Consider the following 18,621-nt stretch of genomic DNA (forward strand, 5'->3'; position numbering starts at 1 on the left):
CTCACAACAAAAGAACTTATAAACTAGAAAAATGATTAATGGTTCAGAGTCGATAGTAATCTAAAACAATAACAAGGAATCACTTAACTATAAAATTAACAGAAGAATATCTAATATGGGTGAAAGGTCACTCATAAATGACTGGAAGCTATGTGGTATGACGTTTTGGGAAAGCGATTTAACAACTTGCACCAAATCATAAGATCTTGGTACAGAGCAGGCGTTGCCGCCGCCCCAGGCTGAGGCAGGGTGTGGAGCAGAATCTGACAGTATGAATCAGGACCAGAGCTCGAGGAACAATATTCCACACAGGCTAACCACACAACAAGCCCGCCGGCGGCCGCTGAAATCGATGAAGTCGGTAAAGCAAAACAGAGCCAGAGTGAAAAGAAGGCGTGAAAGGCTGGGTCCAAACTGGGCCTTTAAGAGGTGACAGAGGTTATAAGGGTCATTATCCAGAAATCTAAGAATATCCTCTTCGTCATCACAAAACCAGAGTTCTACGGAGCCCAGCTTCAGACACCTACGTAGTTTTGGGGGGAAGCCAAGATTGAGGATTTATCTCAGCAAGTCCTCCTAGCAGCTGAGAAATTCAAAGTTCAAGGCGAAGCTGTCTCAGACATTCAAGAAAACACAGACTCCAACTGTCTAGAGGAGAGTGAAGAGGAAGAGGCTGATGAAACCGGTGTGGGCGTTAAGACATAGAATTGTTCATGTCCCAAGCACATGTGTCGAGAGCAACGTCAACCCACGCCCTGAAGAACAATAGTAATAATATTGTAAATGCTGTTATGGAATCCACACCATAACCATCTGAAAATGAGGACTTGTTTGTTTGTTTGTAAGGAGTGATTGCTGCTTGGTTTGAAATTTTTTCCGTTTCTATCATTAATAAGCCTTTTTGTGGGATTTTAAAAAAAGAATCATAAATGTTTTTACTACCTGACGTGGGAATCCTGCTTGGAGAACTCATATATAATGCAAAAGAAAGAAAAAGTTATGCCATAAAGATGTTCATGAAATCATTCTTTATAGTTGCAAAGTCAGCACCAACTTAAATGTCCAACGGTTGAGGCTCTGTTAAATGTGATGTGGATACTGGACCACACCTGTCATGGTCAACACCGACAAAATGTCTACCAGGAAAACTGCAGCAACACTGGGCACCTGGGCTCGGGAGACTCCACTGGACTGGAGTCGATTCTGGTGTCTCGATGGGGAAAAACGAATAAGCACCCTCCTTGCAGAAGTCTGCCTTAGCCTGGATTTATTCTGGAGGTGCTACTCATATGAGGAGAAACTGAAAGGGAATAGAGAAAAGTTATTGCTTTACGAGGGTGTCAGGATTAAGGACGCCCCTTTTCTCTCTATTCTAATGAATTGTGTTATACTGTTTTTACAATAATTTTATATTTTTTAAACATATTTTTATGTATTTCAGAGAGGAAGGGAGAGGGAGAAAGAGATAGAAACATCGATAATGAGAGAGTTCATTGATTGGCTGCCTTCTGCACACCCCCAGGGAGGATGAAGCCCGCAACCCAGGCCTGTGCCCTGACCAGAATTGAACCATGAACTCCTGGTTCATAGGTTGGTGCTCAACCTCTGAGCCACACCAGCCAGGCTACAATAATTTTAAATGAGTACTCATTTCAGCCATATGAAATGACCTCTTTCTAATTTAAACAACAGATAGTTTGTGTAATGGGAATAATAATAGTACTTACCGATATGGAAACAGAGGCCTGGGGAGGTCAAAGCTGCTTGCCCAAGGCCATTCAGTTTGAGTGGCAGAGCCAGGCCTCAAAGCCAGGTTGTCTGACACCAAAGTCCAAGCCTTAAGCATAAGGTTATACTGTTGCCTATGGTACACTGCATGTGCCACAACATAACAGGAAACATGTGAACAACCGAGAGGTAAATCTGTAATAAGATCATTCCTGAGACTCCAGGGATAAACGCGAGGAGATACTGCGCTTGGAATGAATGCGAGCTTGATTTCTAGTCCTGTCCCACTGAGCCCTCTTTGACTCTCCTACACGCTGCCAGTTGGCCCCCATCCTAACCCCGATCAATGGGTCATGGAAGACTTTGGGGTCATGGGGGCCCCCTTCATTCCAGGCCCCCACACTTACATGATCAGCCACGTTGGTGCAGCCCCCTGAGTGGATGAGGGCCCGGGCCACGTCCTCAGAGCCACTGAGAGCTGCGTAATGGAGGCAGCTCTGCTGTTTCTAGAGGAAAACAGAAATCAATGCAATGCCCTACGGACCCTTCATAGCAGGTTCACAAAGCACTTAGGGATTCGCTATTCCGTGTTTTCTCATAACCCCTCCCCCCCCTGAGCAAGTTATTTCTCTTTCTGTCCCTCCCCCTCCCTTCTACTCTCTCTGAAAATCAATGGGAAAAATATCCCGGGGTGAGGATTAACAAAAAAGAAAATAATAGCAAAATGGCAAATGTAATAATATCCATGTTAAACCACTCTAAGTATGAATAATGTTTTATAAGCCACAAAACACTTAATGTACGGAGCTCCCTTAGAAGGGGATTATTCTCCCCTTTCAACTCTGAGGCTGGAGAAATCAATGACGTGCCCAGGCCTGGTGACAGTAAAAGGAGCTCACTATGACCTCAGCCTTTCCTGGCCTCCTGTCACAACTCCGGAACACAGGCCAAAGGCTGCACCATCCCTTAGCCGGTAAAGACACGCAGCGTATAGACTCTGAGGAGATGGTTTTCAAAGAAGAGATGAATAAGATTTGCCATACAGGGCACACCCCACCCGGCACGCGTTGCCCAGCGGGATCTGGTCTCAGGGTGTCCCAGCAGGACCTGGCAGGGCCAGCGCGAGGGCTTCATCCTGCATCAGCTTTCTAAGTGCGCTCCTTCAGCAGAGCCCTCTCCTGGCCCAACAAGGATCTCACACAGATACCTCTAGGCCCCAGTGGGTGACCAAGCAAATGTCCCAGTTTGCCAATATGGGGCCAAACCAGGACGAGTTGGTCACCCTCTCAAAGTCCTGCCTGCATGCACAGGGTGGGTGGGAAGTAGCCCGTCTCCCAGGGGGAAATACAATCACATGGGTTGCCCCCTCACCCCCCTCGGAGACCCTGCTGCAAAACACTCAAGGGGTGAGAATTTCTAGATGGAATGTGGCCTCTGCCAGAAACCTCAAGCCAAGGCTGGAGCACAAGGCCCAGAGGAGTGGGCAGCGCCACCCTCACCATGACCATTATCAGCTCCCAGTCTCTCAATGCCTATGCTTTTCCTGTTACAGAGCCCTCCCAGCACTGAGCGCTGTGCTGGCCACAGGGAAAGAGCCTTGCTGACCAAAGAGCGGCACCCGAGGACACAGCTGGGAGCCCTGAGGCAGCTATTTCCCTCTCTGGGCCTTGGTGTCCCCTCCTCCCCCATTCCCCTAGGCCAGTGGGTCCCTTCTAAGGGAGCTCCGTACATTAAGTGTTTTGTGGCTTATAAAACATTACTCATACTTAGAGTGGTTTAACATGGATATTATTACATTTGCCATTTTGCTATTATTTTCTTTTTTGTTAATCCTCACCCCGGGATATTTTTCCCATTGACTTTCAGAGAGAGTAGACGGGAGAGGGAGGGACAGAAAGAGAAACATCTATGTGAGAGAGACACATTGATTGGTTGCCTCCCCATTTCCTAGTTGGGGAAAGAGGCTCAGAGAAGTTAAATAACTTGCTCAGATCACAACAGCTCAGCAGTGGAGAAGCCAAGACCAGCACCTGGGCCTGCTGCCTCAAAGCCTCCGGGCACACAATGTTCTGGAATCTTTGTGGCTGTTACTGCTGACGCGGTTACAGCTCAGCAGCCCAGGGCAGCCGTCCCAGAAACCTCAAGCCAAGGCAACCAATTGATGTGTCTCTCTCATATTGATGTTTCTTCCCCCTCTCTTCCACTCTCTCTAAAAATCAGTGGGCCCAGCCGGCATGGTTCAGTGGTTGAGTGTTGACTTAGGAACCAGAGGTCACGGTTTGATTCCCAGTCAGGGCATATGCCCGAGTTGTGGGCTCGATTCCCAGTGTTGGACATGCAATAGGAAGCCGATCAATGATTCTCCCTCATCATGGATGTTTCTATCTCTCTCTCCCTCTCCTTTCCTCTCTGAAATCAATAAAAATATTTTAAATAAATAAAAATGGAAAAAAATATCCTTGGGTGAGGATTAACAAAAACCTCAGACATGCAATCCAACAAAATAATTACTTGGTTATGTGTAAGATAAAGGAATAGAGCTATTTAAAAGTCCGCTGTCAGCCCCGACCGGTTTTGCTCAGTGGATAGAGCGTCGGTCTGCGGACTGAAGGGTCCCAGGTTCGATTCTGGTCAAGGGCATGTACCTTGGTTGCGGGCACATCCCCAGTAGGGGGTGTGCAGGAGGCAGCTGATCAATGTTTCTCTCTCATCGATGCTTCTAACTCTCTATCCCTCTCCCCTCCTCTCTGTAAAAAATCAATAAAATATATTTTTAAAATAATAAAATAAAAGTCCGCCGTCCGTTGTGGGGAGGCCTGGCTACCTGAGTGAGGGCATTCACGCTGCTCCCCGCCGCCAGGAGGAGCTGCACACAGTCGGGGTGGATCCCTTCAGCAGCGGCGTGCAGGGCGGTCAGACCTTCCTGAAACACACGGGGGAGGGGGAGAGGTATGGGGAGGGCAGGAGGCTGAGGCCAGGACCTGAGACCAGAGGACACCCTCTCCTGCCAGGCTCCAGGGCTCCGAGCTCTCCACTGCCCTGCTCCCAGGACAATGGCTCCATTATCTGCGGTTCCCTAATCCCGCCCCTGATTGTCTCACTCTGAGGGACGGGTGGTCCATTCACCCCCTCCGCCACCCCTCTGCTCAGGCTCTCCTGCCCTCCAAGCAGCCTCACCCCGCTCTCAGTCCATTCCCTCCTCTTCCAGGAAGCCGCCCCTGCCCATCCTGGTCACGAGACTCCTCCCTTCTGTGAGCACACACCCTGGGCATGGCTTCCTGGTAACCCCTCCTGCCTGGTGCCCCACTAAGCCTGGAGTTTTGTGCCCCGGCTTAGCTTTTCCTGGTGGGCTGCTGGGTCAAGAACAGATCCTCAGCTGCCAGCTTTAGGGCCTCTATCGGGAAGGCAGAGAGTGAGTGTCACCCATTTCTGCATCATCCAGGTGGCAACTCACCACATTCCTCTCCTCCAAGTCCAGCCCGATGTCCACAAGTTGCTGCAACACAGCCAGGTGGCCCCGGCCAGCGGCCAGGTGCAGAGCCGTGTTCCCTTCCTGCAAGAAGGGGCCGGTAGAATCACACACCTTCCAGGCTCTGAGGGCCTGCGAGAGCCACCCCTTGTTTTATAGACATGGAAACCGAGGTCCAGAGAGGGGAGGTGACATCTCCAGGGTCACAGAGCAAGTCCATGACACGCTGCGGCCCTGAATGCCGGGCCAAAGCCATCCTGCTCCTGAGAATTGTGCCAAAGACTATAACCAGGGCACTTCCAAGGGCCGAGTCCTGGTCTCTCTTTTTTGGACAATTCAAGGCAGACACATACTTAAAAAAAAAAAAAAAATCCCTACTTTCCATGCTCCTGTCTAAAACTGGCCCCTCCCTGGGGACTGCAGACCACCCACCCTCCTTCTGCTCAAGGCCAGGACCCCAGCCACTGCGCCTTGCCTTTTCCCAAGACATTATTAGCTTCTCATGGAATACTGTGGCCCACCCTGACCACACATTTAAAACTGGAACCCCACCCCTGTCCTCCCGATCCCCTCATCCTGCTCGACGTTTCCTTCTTCTCCGTAGCACCGCCGGCCTTCTCAGACCTTTGTGATTTCCTTGTATCCCATGCTCGTGGCTTATTGTCTGACTCTATTGGCAGAGCATCAGCACCACAGGGTGGGAGTTCTGTCCATTTTGTTCTCTGGGTCCCCCGAGTGGCTAGAATAGGGCCCGGGCACACGGCACACTCTCAATAGACATTTGTCCAATGAGTAAATAATGTGATGGGAGCTTCCCGTTTGCCTCCTGGCACTTGAGAGCCAGAGGCCTGGCAGTCGCCTCCCATGTGAGAAGTCCAACGGTGACCGTGATGGAACCAGAGGCTCCATGCGGCGGGGCAGAAGGCACATGTTCTTTGTATTAGAAGTCCCACGAGGGCAGCCTGCTTGGGGTTATCCTTAAAGGGATCTCACTACGAAGGACAGCTGGAAGGAGGGTGCAGGGCCCCAGCAAAGAGGAGGACAGCCGGAAGCGGCCAGAGATAAGTATGTCCCTAAAGAGGAACCACAGATGGAAGACCAGGGCAAGGTCCCCTGAGGGGCCACAGAAGCGTCCAGAAGGGAAGATGCAGCCTTGGCCATTCCTCACACCCCAAAAGCCCCTGGGACACCTCTCGCTGAACCAGTCATAGGGGCCTCCTCACTCAGGCTCCTTCCTCGCGCTGGCCTGTCTCACTGCCTTCATGAGGGGTGGACATTCCCATTTAAAGGACACAGATCTTTAAAGGGCTCGAGGAGGATGTGAACATATACCAAAGCCAAAGCAGTACTTAAAAGAGTTAAAAACATGCCCCACTCCCCCATCGTAGATCCACACGTACATAAAACAACTATAACTATCTTATGGGATCAAAGGTGAAACATTTACATTTCTTTTATGATGACAGTTACATCATATTAATAAACAAAAAAACAAGTTTTAAAATCCCAACAGCTTTGTTCTGCTTCTCTCCCACCTCTCTGCAAATGTGCATTTAGCGGCCTAGTCAGCTCTCCGCAGCAACAAGGATCAGGCTGGGAATATGGCCATAGCGTGAAGTCTCTGTGACCAAAGAAATGCAAACGCGCTGACATGTGCCCCCAGCTAGCAGGGCAGGGCTTTCTTCTTCCTTCTGGGCTATAAATATCCACATCCTGTCCTTTGAAGCCGCAGGTGGCAGGGACCCCTAAAAGGGCACTGGAATTCTGCCCGGGCAGGACAGGGGGCTCAGGGGCAGGAGAGCCTGGCGATAGAGGTGTGGCCTGGGGCCCATGACCTCTGCCCTCTGCAGCGGGGATGCCCCACCTCTCCACCTCTCAGAGGCCCTATCAGCATCTCCTCAATGTACCCAGTGGAATCAATCACTTCCTCTGGATGCTCAAAGCCTCTCTACCATCACAGCACCTGTGGCATAACGTGTGTTGTCACTGTATGTCATTGTGTTGTCTGACAGGTGGGATAGCAGGAGTCAGACCTTCAGTAGCCCAGAGCCTTGAAAAGCTCTCTCTGCTGCCCTCCCCAGATGAAATACAAAATGAAAATATTCCTCATCTGAGCATTCAGAACTTCACAGGGGTGTGCAATTTTAAATGCTTCTTTCTAGAATTTCTGATAGCAGGCTTCTGAGCAAGTTCATCAAAGCTGGGCTAGTCGGGCCGGCATAGCTCAGTGGTTGAGTATTGACCTATGAACCAGGAAGTCACGGTTCTATTTCTGGTCAGGGCATATGCCCCGGGTTGTGGGCTGATCCCTAGTAGGGGCGTGCAGGAGGCAGCCAATCAATGATTCTGTTTCATCATTGATGTTTCTATCTCTCTCTCCCTCTCCCTTCCTCTCTGAAATCAACAAAAATATATTAAAAAAAAAAAAAAAGCTGGGTTTTTCTCGTTCTCTGGTTTTGGTGCTCTTGCTCTCCTGGGCCCTGAGTGAAATCTTCTTGCTTCCTGAGTAATGTGTCCTGGCAGGGGCTGTCCTTTCGCCCTCTCTGTAATCCTGCTTCCTGGCTCAGTGCCGGGCACAGAACACAGCCATTTCCAGCCATGTTTCCAAAATGAAGCAAAGCACCCTAATCGGAGTCTCGGACCCCACTCAGCCTTTTCATCCCAAAGGATGAATGCAGACAGATGAATGCAGTGCAGACCTGAGGGCTCAGTGCCCCAGGAGGCAGCCCAGTGAGAGGAGGAAGCACAGAGCTAGGCATCAGGATGCCGGCTCCAAACCCAGCTTGGCCTTGGCCTTGGCCTCGCTGTGTGACCCAGGCCAAAGCAGTCCCCTCCCTGGCTCTCAGTTTCCACATCTGTGAAGTGAGAAGGTTGAACTGGCCCCCGATGAAGATGCCTTCCAGTTCTAAAACCCTGCGATATATTTGTCTGTGAGCTCTCTGGCCCCTAGCATAGAAACAGGACTCCTATTCTGACCAAGCACATTAATCAGAAGATTAAAAACGGAGTTCATCTCTTTGTTAGAAGCATTGTTTAGACTCTGCTGCAACATATTTGCCTAATGCAGCGGTTCTCAACCTGTGGGTCGCGACCCCTTTGGGGGTCGAATGACCCTTTCACAGGGGTCACCTAAGACCACCGGAAAACACATATATAATTACATATTGTTTTTGTGATTAATCACTATGCTTTAATTATGTTCAATTTGTAACAATGAAATTGGGGGTCACCACAACATGAGGAACTGTATTAAAGGGTCGCGGCATTAGGAAGGTTGAGAACCACTGGCCTAATGATTTGCAATGGTCCATTGATAGGAGTCATTTGCAGGGTAGTCCTTCCAGTCCCCATCCCTCACTCCTCAGATTCATGAAGTGCTCCCTCCTCAGTGCTCTCACCCTACTTTTGCCGTAATCACTGTAGCTTACTAAACCACAAAGAAAGCAAATGACCACAGGAGGGTGGCTACCATCCCCCTAACTCTTCCCACACCCCCAACAACAGATGTTCCCAATGGAATCACAGTCCGCTCATACCCACCCCGGGCAGCGCTGCCAACCAATCCGATTTGCCATCCTGACTCCCCATATTAGATCGTAGCTCTTTACTAGGACTGTGGCACTGTGTTCCTTGAGTAAGAAACTGTCTCGGGCATCTCTGTGCCCCTCACCTGTAGCAGAGTTGGCCCAGAGAGTGTGCCCAAGAAACGCCTGCTGGATGGACATCAGACACACTCTGGTCTTTGGGCTCCTGCCCCTCCAGCAAGTTAGAGGCAGAAGTAGGCCCAGATGAGCTGCCAGCACCCACCCCTCTGGAGCCCAGCACCTGGGACCTGCGGTCACAGTACCTTGTCTTTGACACTGTGGTCACAGCCAGAGCCCACCAGGAAGTCCAGAGCCTCCAGCTGCCCATGTGCAGCCGCCAGGTGAAATGCTGTCCTTCCCAGCTGACGGGAGGGAAGAGAGTGAACTTTTACGCTCTGTCCCCCGGCCTCTATTTCCCCAACCACGCCAGGCTTGCAGTGGCTTCTCCTGACCCAGACACGCTCCCCTCTCCTGGCCCCACACACTCAACTTCCCAACAAGACCCCACTAGGGGGTCCCTCCCCCACTGACACCCTCCTGTGGCTCCCAGCTGCCTACTGAGTAAGGGACAGAGTCCTGAGGCTGGGGGTGAAGAACTTCATGAGGGACCCCAGCCCTCTGGCCCTCACTCCCAATATTCTGACCCACCTGAACTCACACACAAAGGGCCCTTTCCACCTCTAACTCTCTAGGATGCTCTCTCCTCCATTTGGAACAGCCCCCTGCTTTCCAATCTTATTGACAGAATTCAGTTCATCTACCAAATGCCACCTCCTCCAGGAAGTGGAAAGCAGTGGCTTCCCTCTCTAACATGTCTAGTCCTTATTAGAGCCTCTCCGACGGAACTAACCATATTTCTGCTGTGTCTTGCTCATTTGTGCCCTAATGTCCCTTCTAGACCCGCAGCTCCCTGAGGCGGGGTCCAGTCTGCACCAGCCATAGCTCCAAGGACACACCTGAGGAATGGGCACGAGTGGCCCTAGGAGCTCCGGGCCCAATGGAAAGGACAGGCTGGATGCCACCCTCACCTTGTCAGCACGGTCCAGGGCCACGTCCTCCAGGTCTTCCATGATGAACGCCAGCACCGGCACGTGGCCTTTCTGGGCTGCGCAGTGTAGTAAGGTTAGGCCGTCCTGAAACAAGCCCAGGGTGGTCCCTGCAGTCTGGAACGGAGACCCTTCTCACGCACTGTGAGGAAGGGGGTCTCCTGGCCCCACAAGCACGTCAGTGAGGGAGGTTTGCAAATGCTGTGTTGACAGCCCAGAGCCTCTCCCCTGGCCTCCCATTGCAGCGGGAGTGTTTAAAGCACTGCTGTTCAAATAGATTGCAACCATCAAGGGGTCATAAAAATCAATAGAACAATGTCTTACATCTTGACAGTGGTTTGGGTTATACAGGAACAGCTTTTGTCAAATCTCAGAGAGTATAAGTTTAAGATTTGTGTATTTCCTTGTATGTAAGGAAATTGAACCCTACTTAATGATACCCACACTGAAGGGTTTTAAAGGGAAAGTCCCCTCTACTGTGTATATTTTTTTTAAATGCATCCAAAATTTATAAAGAACTCTAAAACTCATCAATGAGAAATTAAACAACACAATTATAAAATAATTTGGACATCAAAGTATAGGGGAGGCAAATGAGCACATAAAAAGATATCTGACATCATTAGTTGTTATTGAAATGCAAATTAAAACCACAAAGAGTTTCCAACAATAGACTATGGGAAGGGGAAAATGCTAACATTACAGTGGAGAAACCTGGCCGTCTCTACTTTAACTAACTGATGAAGAGTGATATTGTGGTTTATAATTAGAAATATATATTTGGTCTTTATCCCTCTTCCTTGAACCGAGCTCCTAAAACCTTTGAAATTTCCTAAGTGGTGAAAGCGTTAAAGGTGTCTTTTATTATGTTAATGAGGTAACTGTAAAAAAAACCCTAGGTAACGTCAGGTTGGGGCCTGGTTGCCTGGGGAACCAACCTTGATTAGAAGGTTGAAACTTTGTCCCTGACATGCAGGGATGGAGAGGACCAAAGGTTGAGTCAAGCACCAATGGCCAAGGATTGCCTCACTCATGTCTATGTAACGAAGCTCCACAAAGACCCAAAAGGAGGGAGTTCGGAGAGCTTCCAGTTGGTGAACCACAACGCATCCGTGTGCTGGGCCCCACACTCCACGAGGACAAGACGCTCCTTTGTTCGGGACCTGACCCTGTTATGGATGAAAAGGGGGCACACGCTAACCTGACAAGCTCGGGGAAGGCCTGCGTGGTGACCTTGCAAACTCAGAGACCTAAAGCAACCACAAAGGATGGTCTGAAATGAAAGCTTTTTAAAATAAAAAGCCATTTATGATGGGTAGTCATGTCCTAGGCCTGTATCTTCCCTGACAAAGATCAACTTTGACCTTAACTGAGCCTATTGTCTTTTTGCATCTACGATAACATACGTTTAGAATGTCAGGGTAACTTCCCTTTTTCCAGACCTCTTAGGGCACAGCCAATGCACCAGGAGGAAACCACAGAGTCCCTCGCTGTTACTGTTCTCCTGCTAATTGTTGACTGTTAACTAGCCTGTGCCCACCTTGTAAAAGAAGCATGTGTCTATCATTTTACTTTTTATCCAATCCCAGAGGTTTCCCAGCTTTGCTTTCTCCCACCTCCCTAATCTATCACCAATGGATTTCATGTAACCCACTTACATCTCCTCTTGATTGTAGTGTATAAAACAAAGTGCAAAAGTGCCATTCTCGGCAGCATTATCTCAATCCATTGAGATTCTGCTTCCTGGCAATTGTCACAGTTTGGCTCAAATAAACTCACAAAAATTCTTCACAGGTTTGAATGTTTCTTACGTTAACATTATGTATCTCTTCATCTGGTTAGTGATTCATATCCTTTAATATCCCTTATAATGAACCAGTAATCTAGTAAGTAAATGGGTTTCCTGAGTTCTGAGAGCTGCTCTAGCAAATTATTCAAACCCGGGGAGGGGTTCGTGGGGAGCCCAAATAACAGGCTGGACTTGGGGTGGCGTCTGAAGTGGGGCAGTCCTGCAGGGCTCAGCCCTCAGCCTATGGAATATGATGCTGTCTCCTGGTAGATAGTGTCAGAATTGAGTTAATTTGGTGGGACCCCTGGTCAGTGTCTGTGGAGAATTGAGTTAATTACTTGGTGGCATGGAAGAACCACACACATAGGAACTGGTGGCAGAATTGGATCAACGTAACATGCCAGTGACCAATCATGGTGGTGTCATCTGCCCCCTGATAGCAGGTGAGAAAGGAACTTGACCTCTGTGGTCTCCTTCCCAAAATTCTGTCACCCCAATCTAATCATCAGACAAGCCAAAATGAAGGACTTTCTACGAAATACTTGACCAGTGCTCTTCAAAAGTGTCAAAGTTGTGAAAAACAAGGAAAGACTGAGAAATTGTCACAGGATTAGAGGAGACGAGGGAGATAAGACAACTAAGTGCACTGTAGAATATTAAGTTTTTTTTAAAAACAAAACTGATGAAATTTGAATGCCGTCTGTAGTTTAGTAAAACTTGAAATGTCACCAATGACTGGCAAGGTACTGATGACCTCTGACCCGGGCCACAGCTCATCTCACAGTGAGATGAGTACCTTTGGGGAGGACCTTGAACAAGGGATTGAAAGTAAGACTGGTGGACTGTTTGCAAAGACGGCTGCTACAACTCTCCCCCCCCCCCCGCCCCCACCGCCCTTGGCAACACCCTAAGGGGCTGTACTGCTCTTCTCAGGGGGAAGCCAGCTCTCTCATCCCCCGAACCTAAGCTGGCCCTGTGACGGGCTTTGAGCAATAGAATGAGGTGGACACACTATCATGTGACTTTCCAGCCTTGGCCTCAAGAGACCATGCCACTTCCACCCCTGCATTCACCCATCATTGAAAGAAATGCTAAAATCTCAAGCAGAGGTCTGACAGAAGTGAAATAAGATGTTCTTTTCCCATCCAAATCCCTGGGCCCCTGAAGTCTACGGATCCAGGTTGAGAAGCCCTGGCTGACAGCATGTGGCCAAGATGTTTCCTTTTTTTTTTTTTTTTAGAACCACTGTGCAGGGGTTCCAGGCACTCTACCTGGCTGGGTCCTCCTTTAAACCACAAGGGTTTGTGCCCTTATGACAGCGAGGGACTGCTGGGCTCCCTGACACTGCCCCAGATAATATATGCACAGCACTGCACGTGCTTCTCCCACAGCTCGGGGGTGGGTACCAGCATCCCCATTTCCAAAGGGGAAAACTGAGATTCAGCGGGTAGAGTAACTTGCCCAAAGATCCCAGAGTTTGGTAACCAGTGCTTTCTCCTACCCAGCCACCCTGAGCACAAGGGAGGCAGGGTCCCCACCTCCCTCTCAATCTTCCGACCACCCTCTGAGGGTGTTACTCGTATTCCTCTTCTGTGAATGAAGAGGCTGGTCAGACAACTGGGGACTGTCATAGCATCTAGAGTGGTAAAGGATGAGGGGATCAGAAGAAAGAGGGGTTCAATGTTGATGGAAGAGGCACCTCTGGCCCTTCTCCAAGTGCCAGTGGGAGCAGCAAGGGTCCCAGTTTCACAGGGTTGAGCTCAGCTGGGTTTTCAGGAGGCAAACTGGGGCAGGCAGAGGCATGTAAGTGGGACCAAAGGGGGCAGCGATAGGGCAGGTGTCAGGGGTGGGGCACACCTGTGCAGTTGGGTCAGGGGACAGAGGGGGCAGGGGCAGTGGGGTCCAGCGGGCTGCCAGTTGAGGCCTTACCTTGTTCTCACAGTGGATCTTGGCCCCTGAGTTGACCAGGATCTGAAGAATCTGTAAGTGGCCAAACCAGGCAGACAGGAGAAGTGCATTCATCCCAAACTAGGGGAGAGGACACGGGAGGAGGGGAGGAGAATGTGAGGAGGTGTGGCTGCTTTGCAAAGTCACACAACCGTAAGAGACCGTAAGTGCCACCCAGGCCAAGGAGCGCCCAGCTTTAGGAATTTAAAGTCCAGGACATTTTTAAAAATAGAGGCTGATATACTATTGCAAACTTTCAGGGTAGGGGAGGTTGCTGAATAAAACAGCTGCCATCTACTGTCACCATCATTTTATAAAGAGAGACCATTTTAACACAAACAATTTGGAGGGAGCCAATCTCAGAATATACTCTTTCCAAATACAGCTTTTAAAAAACATGTTTTTATTGATTTTTAGAGAGAGGAAGGGAGAGGGCGAGAGAGATAGAAACATCAACTGACTGCCTCTTGAACGCCCTCTACTGGGGATCGAGTCCACAACCTGGGCATGAACCGGTGACCTCCTGTTACATGGGTCGAATGCTCAACCGAGCCACACCAGCCAGGGCAATATTTAATTTTAGACTCTTAAATGTATCCCTATCATATGTCATTGTCAGATGCAGCCCCTTCCACAAACCTGTAGAGCTAATTTTGTAGATCCTGCTACTTTTCAGTGCTCAGCAATGTGCTGCTTGCCAATTTGCTAGTCTTTGTGCAAATTGTTGGTTAAAGGATTAGACAGGACAGGGCCCTGTGGCACAGCAAGAGAGACCTGCCTTCTGGTGACTTTACTAATCCACTCAGTTATCTGCCCATATCTCTCCCAGCCCACATGATAGCAGGAGGAACTGAAAAGGCTCTCTGAGCATTGAAAGGCCCTTGAAGATGGAGAGAGCTCTATGACTGGACAAGGGGTAAAGGGAACCACTGCAGTGTCAAAGCCTCTAAAGACTTAGACTCCCTGCCCATCTGCACCTGTGCATCTGCATTTGTTTTACATTGCTTAATAGAGCAGTTTTAATGTGTTAATTGATAACAGTCTGAACATTAATGTCTCAAACAATCTAGTTGGGAAGACAGGAACCAGATAATTATCATCCAGTCAATAGTCATTGAAATTCATCCTGTCCTGAGAGAAGGACTCATATACTGACTGCTTTGAGGGGACTTTTCAGAGTAAAGGTTGCATACAGGTTTGTTTTGGGTGGGTTTGTTTTGTTTTGTTTTTTTCCAAAAACAACAAAATGCAAGAGGGGATTTAACACAAACAGAAGATATTTTTTCTGTCTCATTGCCACAAGCCAAACTCTCTTCAGCACCAGGTTAAAGAGAGGGAGGCTAGCCAGCCACTGTAGTAACTACACATCTGATTCCAAACGCTTCAGGCAATTGTTTAACCTTGGCAACGACAGCTGCTCATAGATCCAGAGTGAGCATCCCCACCCTGAGACAGACAGACAGACAGACAGACAGACATGCACACACAGACACGCCTCCATAGGGGTCCCGTACCGCATCCTCATCGTCCACAGCAGCCTCATGTTCCAGGAGCAGCCGCACAGCTTGCTCGTGCCCTGCACCTGCGGCCCAGTGCAGGGCTACCCTGTCCACCTGCCAGGAGTGAGAGGAATCCTGTGAGGCACTGGCTGGCTGCCTGGTCCACCTCCCCCACCTTCCCCACCACCCCCACCTTCCCCACCACCAGGCCAGGAAGCTGGTCTACAGCACGGGAGGCCTTTGCTGGCTCTGGTGACCAGTGACTGGGGCCCCAGCCGCATCCTGGTCCCTTCCGCCTCCAAAGGGCAGCAGCTGAAATGCATGTAGTAAAACACAACAACTAGATCCATCTGTCCCCCACCTGCAACTCTTCACAGCTCCCCACTGCTCCTGGGACAAGCTGCATGGCCTGGCCCTGCCTACCACTGCTTCTCAGAAATACCAGCTTCCCCACTCCAAGTCTGTTCCTGTGGCCTGTGGCTTTTCTCCACGTCCCTGAGGGTCCCTGAGGGCCTGGATTCTGTCCCCTCTTTCCCTGAGAATGGGTCTGAAGGCCCCTGACCCCCCAACTAGTTCTCACACCACCTTGGCGGTTTATGATGGCATCTGGCCCTCGGCACATCCGAGCAGGCCTGGTGGAAGCCAGTGTCCCTCCATAGTTTTCTGCTTGTGAGGTGACAATGAAAGAAACACTAATTTTCGGAGTGGTGTCTCCGCCTGGAACACTGTCCTTCTTCACTGGCTCCTACAAAAACGCCTCTTCCTCAAGAAGCCTCCCCGTCCCTCAGGTGGGACAGACCCCTCCGACCCCCATGGAGCTCAACTTACCACCATGGGAATGAACTGTTTGTGACACTCAGTGTAATGTCAGTTCTCCCCCACTAGACTATCAGCTCCAAGAGGACTGCATTGTGGGTTTTGCTCTATCCCCAGCACCTAGCACAGTGCTGGCACGGAGTAGTAAGCCCTTATTGATTAAATGAATCAATGAATGAGTGAGTGAGTGAATGAGTGAATGGCATTAGCATCCTATCATCCAACAAATCCACGCTTCCTTGCTAGTGCTTGTCCAGGAGTTGAGACCAAGGCTCCAGTCATCAATAACTCGCCGTGTGACCTAAGCTTACTTGCTGCCCCATCTGTACCTGCTCTAAAATATGAACAGGACTAACACTTTCTGCCCCACTCCCCTCTCTAGGGGAGAGTGAGGATCACCAGGAAACAGGTGGATGAGTGCTCTGAAAACCTCAGAAATCTGTGGGGAGCTGATATAGGGTTAAGCCTTGGACTGACCTGTGGGCAAAGTCATAAACAATTCCCAGCTTAGAGAGCACAGTCCTCTTAGCATAATTAGGCTTGACCTTATAAAGCTCCCTAGATCTTACTCGGGAAGCTAATGGGCTGAGGGAAGTGCAACAAGAACAAAAACAAGTGAAACTTACAAGAGCAGTGTAAACAAGTGAAACTTACAAGAACTGTGTAACTATGGAAACCACTACCTTATTTACCGCTCACTATAAAATAAAGGCTCAGCTGGCCTTGGGATCTTTCTCTGTGGCCTCAGCCAGGCACAGGGAAGATCCACGGAGACTAAGGAAAGCTAGAGAGTTCTGAACGCTGTCTCTGTGTAAATCATTCTTCGCCGACTCCGTCCACACTTTTGGGAACCCCTGGACCGCTGGGGCTGGACCCCGGCATTTGGCGCCGAACAGGATTCCCCTAGGTAAGCCCCCCCCCCCGCCCCCGCACTTGGGACGGATAGGACTCCACCGTAGGGTGCTGCAGACCCCCCTGTAGAGGATAAGTAGGGTAAGTGGGTGGATAGTACAGAACTTAGATTGAGAAGATGTGCCATACTGAGTCTAGAAGAAAGAATACTCTGTATTGATCTTTAGAATGAGAAGATGTGCCATACTGAGTCTAGAAGAAAAAAGACTCTGTATTGATCTTTTAACATGTCCATGCTTTTCTGAGGAAGGAAAGGTGCCGGAAAGGTAAATGTAGAGGCATGGGAGAAGGTAGGCCCCACTGCAGCCTTTCCACCCCGGGAAAGTGCAGGATTGGCAAGCTCTCCCTGGGGTGATAGATCAGGACTCAGGTAATAGCGGAAAGCGCCAATCCTACTCTTAAAATGGATACAAGAGAGCATTTGGGGTTTTTCTTTATAATGCCTGTTTTGGATTGAGTAAGTGGATTTTACTTAGTTTTAACATATCAAAGTTAGCTCTTGACACAAAAGGAAAAACTAACAGTTTGGCTTGAAGTTGGGGTTTTGTTTTGAGGTGCTGAGGCTCGGAGGTGGAGCCAATTCACAGTAGAAATGTGAAGCTGCGGCTTTTGGGGTTGAAGTGGGAAGTTGTGAATACAGAGGAGTATGTATGTTTATATATGGTCAGAATTCCATCAATATAGACCTTGTCTATAAAAACAAAAAAGGGGGAGAAGAATGTTATATGTTAAATTTTTAAAAAAATATGATGCAGAGGGTTGTACAGCAGCCAAAAGGCATCGGGCCTCCTGTACAATAGCCTCTGCCGACTCAGCCTGGTAGAAGGACACACAAACCAGACAAGAGTTTTACCAGATCTAGTAATGATGTGGGGAAGAGGTTGTGTTTTGTATCTTTCCAGAAGGAGCAGCCTCTGCCTCCCTCCTGGGGACCGTCACGCCTGGGAGGCCGAGTCAGCACACCTGACCAGTGCCCGTCTGCAGCAGATGTGCAGCCCTGAGCTGGAACCACCTGTCCACTGGGAGGATCACATGTACCTCCTTTTTGTCTGTCCTTATTTCCCAGCTTTGCCCCACATCTCCTTTCCTTTTTCTTTTTTTCTTAATCTGACCACTTGTTTGCTGGTTCTTTGGCCTTTCTCCTTCTCTCCTGAACACAGCCTTTTCTAGAATCTCCCTACCCTACTGTTCCAGGAAGGGCACCTCCCTTTTCTGCCATGACTGGGGGTGTTTGGTATATGCCCCATACGTGGAGTTGTCTTGTGCCAAGAGCCTGACATCCTGGGCTGAGAAAGCCCTGTCCTGGGACTCTCCTTTGTCCTATATTGGCCCCTCTTGCCCTTGTGTCAAGAGGGACCCTCTTCTCACAATCCAATTGCCCACAGCTGTTGCCTGAGTTCTCTGTTAATGCTGAGGTCACGGTGGCTGGTACCATGGATCTGTCTCTCGCCCAATGGAGTGAGCTGGGTCCTCTCTGGAGAAGAAACCTGGGTTCCCCAAGCTATGTGATCAATGCCGAGACCCCGCCAGCAGGCGAGGGGATCCAAAGGCAGTTGCTGGGCATGGAGGCCACAGGGGCATAGGCTACCAAGGAGACAGAACTGAACCTCACATCACCCTACTTGGCCCAGAGATGGCTGGTAGTCAACGATGGGTAAGACCCCACAGGGTGAGGCAACCTAAGACAGGCACAACCGGGGGCCAATAGGAGAGAACTTGGGGTTCAACAGAGGTGGGGCACAGATCCTCACCCCCCCCAATGGTGCAGGGGCTTGAACACTCGCCCCTTCTGAGGAAGGTCTCCTGCCCCCATGGCTGCTTCTCGCTTCCC

At 49.7% G+C, this 18,621-nt stretch overlaps 1 protein-coding gene and 1 pseudogene across 1 annotated transcript in view; one reads left to right on the forward strand and one right to left on the reverse strand.

Annotated features, from left to right (window-relative positions):
• ANKDD1A (ankyrin repeat and death domain containing 1A) overlaps window positions 1-18,621 on the reverse strand; it is a 36,296-nt gene that overhangs the window by 11,688 nt on the left and 5,987 nt on the right. The window contains 8 exon segments of the mRNA XM_023757823.1: window positions 2,136-2,234; window positions 4,553-4,651; window positions 5,183-5,281; window positions 9,045-9,143; window positions 9,810-9,914; window positions 13,546-13,644; window positions 15,047-15,073; window positions 15,075-15,176. Coding sequence (XP_023613591.1) covers window positions 2,136-2,234; window positions 4,553-4,651; window positions 5,183-5,281; window positions 9,045-9,143; window positions 9,810-9,914; window positions 13,546-13,644; window positions 15,047-15,073; window positions 15,075-15,176 — 729 coding nt within the window.
• Window positions 116-809, forward strand: LOC102443002 (annotated as a pseudogene).

The sequence above is a fragment of the Myotis lucifugus genome, unplaced genomic scaffold (genome assembly GCF_000147115.1).
Source record: "Myotis lucifugus unplaced genomic scaffold, Myoluc2.0 scaffold_115, whole genome shotgun sequence".
Lineage (NCBI taxonomy): Eukaryota > Metazoa > Chordata > Mammalia > Chiroptera > Vespertilionidae > Myotis > Myotis lucifugus.